This window comes from Rutidosis leptorrhynchoides, chromosome 5, assembly GCF_046630445.1.
Source record: "Rutidosis leptorrhynchoides isolate AG116_Rl617_1_P2 chromosome 5, CSIRO_AGI_Rlap_v1, whole genome shotgun sequence".
Taxonomy (NCBI): Eukaryota; Viridiplantae; Streptophyta; class Magnoliopsida; order Asterales; family Asteraceae; genus Rutidosis; species Rutidosis leptorrhynchoides.
In genome coordinates, this window is record NC_092337.1 from 150,632,883 (window position 1) to 150,644,490 (window position 11,608).

General features: G+C 37.8%; 2 protein-coding genes and 2 long non-coding RNA genes across 4 annotated transcripts; all 4 read left to right on the forward strand.

The window, feature by feature from the left end:
• Nucleotides 1–493: 493 nt before the first annotated feature.
• LOC139847683 (uncharacterized) lies at nt 494–1,753 on the forward strand. The gene is made up of 3 exons (XR_011759617.1): nt 494–578; nt 965–1,024; nt 1,493–1,753. It is a non-coding gene; the product is annotated as an uncharacterized lncRNA (long non-coding RNA).
• A 195-nt stretch (nt 1,754–1,948) lies between these two features.
• Nucleotides 1,949–5,879, forward strand: LOC139849102 (uncharacterized). The gene is made up of 4 exons (XM_071838775.1): nt 1,949–4,002; nt 4,729–4,975; nt 5,057–5,302; nt 5,808–5,879. Exons 1-4 carry the CDS (start codon nt 1,949–1,951, stop codon nt 5,877–5,879), a joined length of 2,619 nt encoding a protein of 872 aa, XP_071694876.1.
• A 176-nt stretch (nt 5,880–6,055) lies between these two features.
• LOC139849103 (uncharacterized) lies at nt 6,056–6,860 on the forward strand. The gene is made up of 3 exons (XM_071838776.1): nt 6,056–6,251; nt 6,372–6,571; nt 6,813–6,860. The coding sequence occupies exons 1-3, from the start codon at nt 6,056–6,058 to the stop codon at nt 6,858–6,860; spliced, it is 444 nt and encodes a 147-aa protein (XP_071694877.1).
• A 560-nt stretch (nt 6,861–7,420) lies between these two features.
• On the forward strand, nt 7,421–8,615 carry LOC139847682 (uncharacterized). The gene is made up of 3 exons (XR_011759616.1): nt 7,421–7,505; nt 7,892–7,951; nt 8,420–8,615. It is a non-coding gene; the product is annotated as an uncharacterized lncRNA (long non-coding RNA).
• The last annotated feature ends 2,993 nt before the right edge of the window (nt 8,616–11,608 follow it).

The following is an 11,608-nucleotide window of genomic DNA, read 5'->3' on the forward strand; positions in this document are numbered from 1 at the left end:
ACAAGTTTAGGTCACATGTTATAAAGAAACATGAGTGACTTAATTATAGTTTAAATTGTTTTATGGAGTACGTACTTAAAGTTGCAATATAATGATATAGATATTTAAATGAACATGTGGCATACAAGCCTCCACATGATTGGTAACAAAGAAATGGTTATGATATTGCCACGTATAAAACCTATGAAGTATAAATTAGACTAGTGACTAGTAGGTTAAAAATACATATGGTTATAAGCATGATGCCACGTTGATTTTGATTATATATTTATTCACTAGAGTGACACGTATGTAGTTGTGTATGCATGAAAACAAAGATAAATTCTAGATGATATGACAAGGCTACTAGTATTTGCTAACCACGTTTTCTTGTTTGCTAAGGATCAACAAGTAATTGCCACGTCTAATACTTATAGTTTAGATTCAATGATTACTTGCAAGTTTTTAGTATAAATAGCATTCTTACTCCTTCAATTTCAAATCGTCCATTTCACTTCTATACTACTTACATACACTGCAATTCTAAGTAAGGAGCGTGATCTAGGGTTACTACCATCATTTTTAGAAAATATCTCAAAGTAAGTACTCTCATGTTATTTAATTTAATAAAACTAATATATATACTATTATTGTGTTAATTGCTATTTGATTGGATACGAGCTATGTACATTTTTTTATGAGATATTATTTTGATTATAATGGTAAATTATTGGGATAGTGGATAGAGGCTAAATACATAGATCACTAATATTATTATTATTATTATTTTTAATAGTAATATGAAACTTACGTATTTGTTATTTTACCCATACGTGTGACAAAGTCACACGCGTGTAGGTTTTTACACGTGTGTGATTGATAACTCTCACGTGTTCGAGGTTTAGTTGGTTTCATCTGTGTTCTATGTTTGATTAATATTATTATTTACTGGGATTGTGTCTGACTGGAAGTATCCTATTCTCAGGTGATAAAGTGGATGTGAAGACTCAGTGACATTAGACTACTGAGTTTTGCTGGTAAATTGGTGAGTGGGATTATCTTTATGGATGTGATTATACAGTGACAAGTATAGTGATCTGTGTCATGCTTAAGTAGACTGTGTAATGAGTATGTGACCAGTGCAGTGACTATATGTGATTATGTGCGCACCCAGTAAACGTCGAGGTGTTTTGTGCGACATGCGTCGAGGTGTTTTGTGCGACGTAAGAGGTCAATGCTATTTACCTTGGTGTCGGGTAGTAGTATTGGGTCCAGACGTTACTGATTGGTGGTATAGTGTGAATGACGAGTACGTCACGTCTGGAAGACTATACCAGTGATTCAGTAATGAGGACTATCGGTATATTCCAGCTTGATCAGCTATGGGTTGCCGGTCCTCTTGTGTATGGCTTTAAGTGATTAGTGACCAGTGCCTTTAAGCTGTGCTTGATGCTTGTAGTGATGTCCATCTAGATATTTTCATTCACTTAGCGTTATGCTAATTCCCCCACAGTGTTTTGCCCTGCAGGTGTGTATTAGCAGCTTTAGGTGGGTTTTGCAAGGCAAATCAAGATGTTTGACACAGTGTATAACTCTGATGTTTTGTAATAAATAATATATATTTGAAACGGTCTGTATTAATAACGTAACACCAGTGAATCGTTTAATCATATTACCATGTAGTAAGATACGATGTGTAAATTATGAAGTCTTCCGCTGTGAGTGTCTTTTAAAAAAAAAAAAATGTGTATGTAAAAAGTACGGTGTTACAATTTGGTATCAGAGCGTAGGTTTGGCAGTATGTGCACTGTGTACGTGACCTACTCCCAAACTTATGAATGTGTTGTGTCAAACATCCGAGTGGGGAATAGGTGAATGTAGGGATATGTGCCTAGGTGATTGTGCTTAGTGATAGGTGCTAACGGGTTATCAACTAAGCTTTTGTGAGATGATGTGTTTGCAGACAGGTATGGCTAATCAGACCAGAAATAACGATGCCCCTTTGACTCCCGGACCCGGAATATTTAGAGCGCCGTCAGTAGAGCATAGTCCGGAACGTGATCCAGATGAATATGTTTTACAGTTAGAAAGCCAGCTACAGGAAACTCGAGAAAAGGTAAAGGAATTGGAAGCCCATATTAGGCATTCAACTGTGGTGTCTGAAGCAAGTGATCCACCGATACCTCCAGGGTTTACTGGTACTCAGTATACATCTGACCCATCGGGTAGTGCTTCTCAACCATTCCAGTCTCAACCTCAAATTATACCTCAAGTGCCATATCAATCTTCTCAACAATACCAGTACCCTCTTCAATATCAGTATGCGACAACGAATCCATTTCAAACTCCTATGTTTCAGCAAGTGGTAAAGGAGAAGAAAAAGTGTACGTTCAAACAGTTTATGGACTGCAAGCCCTCTGAGTATTCGGGTCATCGCGATCCGATTGTGACAATGAATTGGCTAAGGGAAGTTGAACGGGCATTGAAAGCCTGTCAATGTGAACCAGAATTGCGGGTAACTTATGCCAGCCGACTGTTAAAGAATCGAGCTATGGTTTGGTGGGATACAATTACTGCTCCGTTGACCGAAGAGCAACTCAATCAGGTCACGTGGGAACAATTTTCTACAAAGGTCCAGGAGCAGTACTGCACCGCATTTGATATCAATCGATTGAAGCAAGAGTTCATGCAAATGACGATGACTGAAGAAATGACAGTCGATGAAGCGTTTGAGCAGTTTATGGACAAGTTAAGGTTTGTGCATCAGTGGATACCTGACGAACAGTCCAGAGTGGAAAGGTTTGTAGAAATTTTGCGACCTGAGTATCGCACGATTGCAAGACTTGCTACTACTTTGTCACAAGCGCATATGTTAGCAAAGGTAACTGAAAGTGACATTAAGTCGGCCAAAAGTGTGAAAACTGAAAGTGTGTCGCAAGTGAAACCAGCGGCAAGTCAGTCTAGCCAGCAATCAAAGAAATCAAGTCGGTTTAAGCCAAAAGGGCAATCTAGCCAGGGTGGATCAATGTCAAGCAGTCAGAAGACATGGTGTAGGATGTGTAAGTCTTCGCATAGTGGGCAGTGTACAACCTTGACGAAACGTTGTTTGCGTTGTGGTACAGTGGGACATGAGCCTCAAGATTGTTCATTTAAGAATAATGTGTGTTGGAATTGTCAAAAAGAGGGTCACAGATCTGCAGAGTGTCCAGCTGTAAGAAAGAGTTATTCCGGGGTGGGGTCCGGGTCAGGGGTACGTGCTGTGTCAGCTGGGGGATCATCTGCTTCCTTTGTGGGGCAGAAGCGCAAGAATCCCCCACAACCTGAAGCTAGAGCCTTTCAGATGTCAGTAGACGCTGCCACTGCTACAGATGATGCAATCACCGGTATGTTCTTAGTAAATTCTGTGCCGGCTCGTGTACTATTTGACTGTGGAGCAAATTGCTCGTTTGTGTCAACTACATTTTGTGCTAAGTTAAATGTGCCCGTTAGTGTAATAAATGAACCTTTAAGTGTCGAGGTGGGTGACGGTAGGACAGTTCCAGTCACAAAGTTTGTGTCTGGAATTACTATTGACATAGAGGGTAGTCTTTTCCCTGTGACTTGTTTAGTGATGCCTATACCAAGCTTTGATGTAGTACTAGGCATGAATTGGCTTAGTGACCACAAGGCCAGTATTAAGTGCGATAGGAAAGTTATTTCTTTTCCGGTGGATGGTGGAAAACGGGTAGTGGCTCGTGGTGATCGTGGTGGGTTCCGTTGTCCATTGTTGTCGATGATGAAAGCTCAAAAATCTTTGTCCAAGGGATGTGATTCTTTCTTAGCTTATGTGATCAATGTAAAGAAGGAAAAGAAAGTAGTGTCCGATATTCCTGTGGTGTCTGAATATCCAGAAGTGTTCCCAGATGAATTGCCAGGCTTACCGCCGATCAGAGAAGTTGAATATAAGATCGAGTTAATGCCAGGGGCTACGCCAGTTGCTAAAGCTCCGTATAGATTAGCTCCTTCAGAAATTCGTGAAATGATGTCTCAAATTCAAGAATTGTTGGACCGCGGGTTCATTCGTCCGAGTTCTTCGCCGTGGGGTGCACCAGTGTTATTCGTGAAAAAGAAAGATGGTACGCTTCGAATGTGTATAGATTATCGTGAATTAAATAAAAGAACAGTGAAGAATAAGTATCCGCTTCCTAGGATAGATGACTTATTCGATCAGCTTCAAGGAGCTTCGGTCTTTTCGAAAATAGATCTACGTTCGGGATATCACCAGGTTCGTGTTGCTGAATCTGACATTCCTAAGACTGCATTTCGTACTCGTTATGGTCATTATGAGTTCTTAGTGATGCCGTTTGGGTTAACCAACGCTCCAGCAATTTTTATGGATCTTATGAATAGAGTGTGTAAACCGTATTTGGATAAGTTTGTTATCGTGTTCATTGATGACATCTTAGTGTATTCCAAAACCGAGTCCGAGCATGCTGAGCATTTAAGAAAAGTGTTGGAACTTTTGAAACGTGAACAATTGTATGCAAAGTTTTCAAAGTGTGAGTTCTGGTTACGTGAAGTTCAATTTTTGGGTCATATTATCTGTGCAGAAGGTATAAAAGTGGATCCGTCTAAAATTGAAGCTGTGATGAATTGGAATTCACCAAAGAATCCGACAGAAATCAAGAGTTTTCTAGGATTGGCCGGTTACTACCGACGGTTTATTAAAGATTTTTCAAAGATTGCAAGTTCTTTGACGAAGTTAACTAGAAAGGATGTGTCTTTTCAGTGGGGTAATGAACAGGAAACTGCGTTTCAGACCTTGAAAAGTTTATTGTGTCAAGCACCAGTGTTAGCTTTACCTGAGGGATCCGACGACTTCGTTGTGTACTGCGATGCATCCTTATCCGGTTTGGGTTGTGTATTAATGCAAAGAGATCGTGTAATTGCGTATGCGTCTCGACAGTTAAAACCAAGTGAAAAGAATTACCCAGCACACGACTTAGAAATGGCTGCAGTAGTGTTTGCGTTAAAGTTGTGGAGACATTATCTTTATGGTACGCACTGTGTTATCTGCACTGATCATAAAAGTTTACAGTATATCTTTTCGCAAAAAGAGATGAACATGCGCCAGAGACGGTGGCAAGAACTAATCAAGGATTACGACTGTGAGATCAGATATCATCCTGGCAAAGCAAACGTTGTGGCTGATGCGTTAAGTCGTAAGAAATCCGCTGACAGTGTAAAGTTTATGCGAATTGAGATTGTGTCCGATTTAGTTGATCGACTAAAGATAACTCAACTTGAAGCATTACAAGATGAACATTTGAAATCTGAGCTAATGGTGAAAAGAAGAGTAGAATTGATGAATGACTCGCGAGGATTAAAAACTTATCGTGAACGAGTTTGGGTGCCGTTACTTGGAGGATTGAGGGATTTAATCTTAAATGAAGCACATAAATCGAGATTATCTGTGCATCCCGGTATTACAAAAATGTACCATGATCTGAAAGTGTTATATTGGTGGCCAACTATGAAAGCAGACATCGCGCAATACGTGGAAAAGTGTCATATTTGCGCCCAAGTGAAAGCGGAACACCAGAAACCATATGGGTCTTTGCGTCAATTAGAGATTCCAGAGTGGAAATGGGAACATATCACCATGGATTTTGTGACAAAACTACCTAGAACCCAGAAAGGAAATGACATGATTTGGGTAATAGTGGATCGTTTAACCAAAAGTGCGCATTTTCTAGCTACCAGTGAAACAGCTTCGTTGACAAAATTAGCTCAGTTGTATCTGAATGAAATAGTATCGCGACATGGGATACCGTTGTCTATTGTGTCAGATAGAGATTCCCGATTTGTGTCTAGTTTCTGGAACAGTCTACAAGAAAATTTGGGTACTCGTGTCAACCTAAGTACAGCTTATCATCCTCAGACTGACGGTCAAAGTGAACGAACTATTCAGACCTTAGAGGATATGTTAAGGGCTTGTGTTTTAGAGTATGGTGGATCGTGGGATTATCATCTGCCATTGATCGAATTTGCTTACAACAACTCCTATCATTCAAGCATTGGCATGCCGCCGTATGAAATGTTGTATGGTAGAAAGTGTCGAACTCCATCGTGTTGGTTGGAGGCAGGTGAGAAACAGTTTGCGGGTCCAGAAATTGTGCAGCAGACTGCGGAAAAAGTGGCTATCGCACGTGAAAAGCTGAAAGCTGCTAGAGATCGACAAAAGATGTATGCAGATCCTCGTCGACGACCAATGACGTTTACTGTAGGTGAACGTGTGTATTTAAAAGTGTCACCGTGGAAGGGTGTAATTCGATTCGGTAAACGAGGAAAACTAGCTCCGAGATACATTGGTCCTTTTAGAATTCGTCAAGTGCTAAACGATCAAACTGTAGTGTTAGATCTTCCTCCAGAGTTGGCTGGTATTCATGACACGTTCAACATCTGCTATATTCGTAAGTGTAAAGTGGACGATGAAAATCAAATTCTTCCACTCCAAGATCTGAAAGTAGATTCAAGTAAGAAATTGGTGGAAGAACCAGTGAGGATCGTCGACAGAAAAGTGACTGAGTTACGTAAAAAGCAGATTCCTATGGTGCGTGTGGAATGGAAGCATAGTTTAGGCACCAATCTAACATGGGAGACCGAGGAGTTGATGATCTCTAAATACCCTCATCTGTTTAACCGTGATCAGATTCCGAGGACGGAATCTTCTTAAGGGGGGTAGATTTGTAACACCCGCATTTTGGGCATAGATGAAATGACCATTGTACCCTGGGGTATGGCGTAATTAGTGATTTTAATAATTATATGTTTATAATTATTTGGTTGTTTAGTTGAGACCAGTTTGTGCCAAGAGTTGCAGAACAGGTTCGTTTGAATAAATTGGGCTTCGTTAGGACTACCTAATATAAACATTGTGTTCTAAATAACAAAAATGTTTATTAATTAACAAGTTTAGGTCACATGTTATAAAGAAACATGAGTGACTTAATTATAGTTTAAATTGTTTTATGGAGTACGTACTTAAAGTTGCAATATAATGATATAGATATTTAAATGAACATGTGGCATACAAGCCTCCACATGATTGGTAACAAAGAAATGGTTATGATATTGCCACGTATAAAACCTATGAAGTATAAATTAGACTAGTGACTAGTAGGTTAAAAATACATATGGTTATAAGCATGATGCCACGTTGATTTTGATTATATATTTATTCACTAGAGTGACACGTATGTAGTTGTGTATGCATGAAAACAAAGATAAATTCTAGATGATATGACAAGGCTACTAGTATTTGCTAACCACGTTTTCTTGTTTGCTAAGGATCAACAAGTAATTGCCACGTCTAATACTTATAGTTTAGATTCAATGATTACTTGCAAGTTTTTAGTATAAATAGCATTCTTACTCCTTCAATTTCAAATCGTCCATTTCACTTCTATACTACTTACATACACTGCAATTCTAAGTAAGGAGCGTGATCTAGGGTTACTACCATCATTTTTAGAAAATATCTCAAAGTAAGTACTCTCATGTTATTTAATTTAATAAAACTAATATATATACTATTATTGTGTTAATTGCTATTTGATTGGATACGAGCTATGTACATTTTTTTATGAGATATTATTTTGATTATAATGGTAAATTATTGGGATAGTGGATAGAGGCTAAATACATAGATCACTAATATTATTATTATTATTATTTTTAATAGTAATATGAAACTTACGTATTTGTTATTTTACCCATACGTGTGACAAAGTCACACGCGTGTAGGTTTTTACACGTGTGTGATTGATAACTCTCACGTGTTCGAGGTTTAGTTGGTTTCATCTGTGTTCTATGTTTGATTAATATTATTATTTACTGGGATTGTGTCTGACTGGAAGTATCCTATTCTCAGGTGATAAAGTGGATGTGAAGACTCAGTGACATTAGACTACTGAGTTTTGCTGGTAAATTGGTGAGTGGGATTATCTTTATGGATGTGATTATACAGTGACAAGTATAGTGATCTGTGTCATGCTTAAGTAGACTGTGTAATGAGTATGTGACCAGTGCAGTGACTATATGTGATTATGTGCGCACCCAGTAAACGTCGAGGTGTTTTGTGCGACGTGCGTCGAGGTGTTTTGTGCGACGTAAGAGGTCAATGCTATTTACCTTGGTGTCGGGTAGTAGTATTGGGTCCAGACGTTACTGATTGGTGGTATAGTGTGAATGACGAGTACGTCACGTCTGGAAGACTATACCAGTGATTCAGTAATGAGGACTATCGGTATATTCCAGCTTGATCAGCTATGGGTTGCCGGTCCTCTTGTGTATGGCTTTAAGTGATTAGTGACCAGTGCCTTTAAGCTGTGCTTGATGCTTGTAGTGATGTCCATCTAGATATTTTCATTCACTTAGCGTTATGCTAATTCCCCCACAGTGTTTTGCCCTGCAGGTGTGTATTAGCAGCTTTAGGTGGGTTTTGCAAGGCAAATCAAGATGTTTGACACAGTGTATAACTCTGATGTTTTGTAATAAATAATATATATTTGAAACGGTCTGTATTAATAACGTAACACCAGTGAATCGTTTAATCATATTACCATGTAGTAAGATACGATGTGTAAATTATGAAGTCTTCCGCTGTGAGTGTCTTTTAAAAAAAAAAAAAATGTGTATGTAAAAAGTACGGTGTTACACAAACAAGAACATTATCAATCCGGCTCTTCTTAGTTGCCACCTTGTTCACCCATGTGAATTTCTTCCAGGCTAGAGGAATATCTACCAAACCCGAATTTTCAATAAACGAATAAAAAAAATTAGCCTCATCCGCATGAAATATTGATCCAAATCTTTTTATATATGTTAAAAAGTTTAACGTTTATAAGAGAGAATTTATAAGTTTCGAATGTTAAGTTGTAAACTAACGAGACGGCTCTGTTTGAGGGCATCACAATACTGACTATTTTATAAATGTTTGAATCCCGAGATGTGGGTAATAACGCTAAAGAATTCACAAGATTAAAAATTTCGACCCCGGAATCAGTGTCTTATTCGATAATTAAGACTATTTGTATCGGGTGGCAAAAACGCCAACATCAAATGATGGGGCATGCAAGAAACGCCATAAGTTGGCGTACCACTGTGTTGCTTTGTGGCGTTTTCCAAGCTTTGGTTAGAATCTGACGGAGAAGGTGACGCCGCGTTTTGTTTTTTTTTTATTTTTTATTATTTTAAAATTATTATTTTTATTCATTTTTTAATATTTATCCAATTATATTTTAACACATGATCATCATGATATTCCTAACTAACACCAAAAACTAAACCACCAATACTCCATCAAAAAAAGTAACATGTCCTAGTCACTAAAAAAATTCAAAAAGCAAGAAACATGAGTAAAAAACTCTTCACCACTACGAGTGGTCTTAGAAGTTAGTTTATTCAAAGCCAAAATTTACGGGCATACTATAAAGTTGTCTCGTTACTTTTTTCAGTATTATCTTTTTCAACACCAAACCGATCATGTTGGCAGAAAGCCAGAAAGCAGGACTATTTAATAATTCCATTCCGATCCATCTTTTATAATATGTTATATATATGTATGTTATTAATAATAATAACTATAACTATTTAAGTAATATTATTTATTTATTTATCATATCTTCTTTTTAGTTTTTACCTTTTACTACGGATAATATTATATGGAGATCTACTTTTGACCTTAATCAACATTTAACTTTATCCATGTATTATCATATGCAGAGGCACGTTAAAAATTATTTTAATAAATTGTTTCTTTTTTTTAGACAACAGTTAGTTGCAGTAGCGGAGTCAGGAAGGGGACAGGGGAATGCTCAGCCTCCCCCAATGGACCTAATTGCAATGAAAAATAAATAGGTTATTATTAATTATTTTTCTTAAGCCTCCTTCAATTGAAGCCCAAATCATATTTAATCAAGGACAACTTAATTATCCATTATTTGTATGGGCTTTACCCAACAAAGTGTTTACTTTTCTAGAATTATTAAATACCGGACTAAATGCTATGTGATATGTCTAATGCAATTACGCAAATAAGCAGTTTCGTAAATTGGGATATTAACTAACAATAAATAAGATACAGCATATTCTCAGATAATACATGAGTTGCAACATTATGAGCTAGATATGTCTAATCATCTACAGTTAAAAAAAGGCTCGTACGATTGCAGAGTTGTTTAGAGGCCTACAAGAAACTGGGAAGAACGAAGTCTATCCGCTGCTTAACAGGTTGATCCGTCTTATATTAACTCTTTCAGTTTCAACTGCAACAAGTGAAAGAGCTTTCTCGGCAATGAAACTTGTGAAAACTAGACTTCGTTGTAGCGTGGGTGATGACTTTCTAAAAAGTTGTTTGCTACACAGATATAAAAATAATTGATGCTTTTTGCTTCTCAAAAACGTCGACATGTCCAACTTATACCACACAAGGTACAATTCCTTTAATATACTATATTTTACCATATGTTTATTAATATTTAACTAATTTCGACTTTGTAACTATTATTATTGACAGGTTACCTCGTGAAAAATATGGCTTGGCGTGAGCAAAATTTGTTTAGTTTTTGCTTATTATATTTGACATCACTTATGTATTTGGTTTAACTTGTACGTTTTTTATATATAAAATGGTTATCGTTGTATATTTATCTCAATATGACAATATGACACTTTATTATTGTGGTTATCATCTAATTCTCGAGTAAGCCACCCTTATAGTCAAATCCTTGGTCCGCACCTGGCTAGTTGGGATCACCCAGAGGACTTAACCACCCACGCGATCATCTCCCGCAGTTCTATACCCGCCCCCAAATGCATGCCCAGAAGGAAACCCGCACCAAACTGATACGGGGCATGGACGGTAAAACTCAGAGGACTTAACCACCCTTCATGAAGGTTTTAGCGTTTAAAAAAATAGACAAGAAAATTAAAAAAAAATGCAAAAAAGAACAATAATAAATCAATGAACACATACACACACATATGCGTAATCGTTATAAGTCTTTATTTACACCCCAACGAATAAGAATTGAATTATGTTATTACCATTTAACTGTTATTTACGGGTTATATAAATAGCTCGCTCTCTATTTTCTACTTCTATCGGTTACTAAACCAAACATCCCATCCATGCTATTGCACGACTTCTGCCTCATCTTTTGTTGTCGTCTACCATTCTCAAACAACCATCATCGATCACTATCAATACCACCATTGTAAGATCATGTTTTCCCAGATGGTTTGGACGCCGTCCAAAAGGGTGGGACGCCGTCCTGTTTTGAAGGGCTGGACGCCGTCCAGTATTCTAGACGCCGTCCAGTATTCTGGACGCCGTCCAGATGAACTGGCTGGCCAGCTGTTTTGTTTTTAGATATTACAAATGGGTATTTTGGTAATTTCACTTTGTGGACGAATTTAAGGCTCTAGATCAGTTTTTGGAGCACCATTTACTCCATCTTCAACTACCACACCTCTTCCAAATCAATTTAGAGAGAGAAAGGGTTCTAGAGTGAGAGAGCTCAAATCAAGGAAGAAGAAGGTCGAATCGGGTCTAAGTGCGAGTTCTGAAGTTGTTTATCTAGTCCCT

Excerpts from the sequence above, each read along its gene's own strand:
- LOC139849102 (XM_071838775.1), top strand. The coding sequence starts at position 1,949 with ATGGCTAATCAGACCAGAAATAACGATGCCCCTTTGACTCCCGGACCC. Across the intron at positions 4,976-5,056 it reads ACGACTTAGAAATGGCTGCA|TATATCTTTTCGCAAAAAGA; the intron begins GTAGTGTTTGCG and ends AAAAGTTTACAG. Across the intron at positions 5,303-5,807 it reads ATTTGAAATCTGAGCTAATG|ATAGAGATTCCCGATTTGTG; the intron begins GTGAAAAGAAGA and ends CTATTGTGTCAG.
- LOC139849103 (XM_071838776.1), top strand. The coding sequence starts at position 6,056 with ATGTTGTATGGTAGAAAGTGTCGAACTCCATCGTGTTGGTTGGAGGCA. Across the intron at positions 6,252-6,371 it reads GACGTTTACTGTAGGTGAAC|TGTTAGATCTTCCTCCAGAG; the intron begins GTGTGTATTTAA and ends ATCAAACTGTAG. Across the intron at positions 6,572-6,812 it reads GTAAAAAGCAGATTCCTATG|TTGAGACCAGTTTGTGCCAA; the intron begins GTGCGTGTGGAA and ends TTGGTTGTTTAG.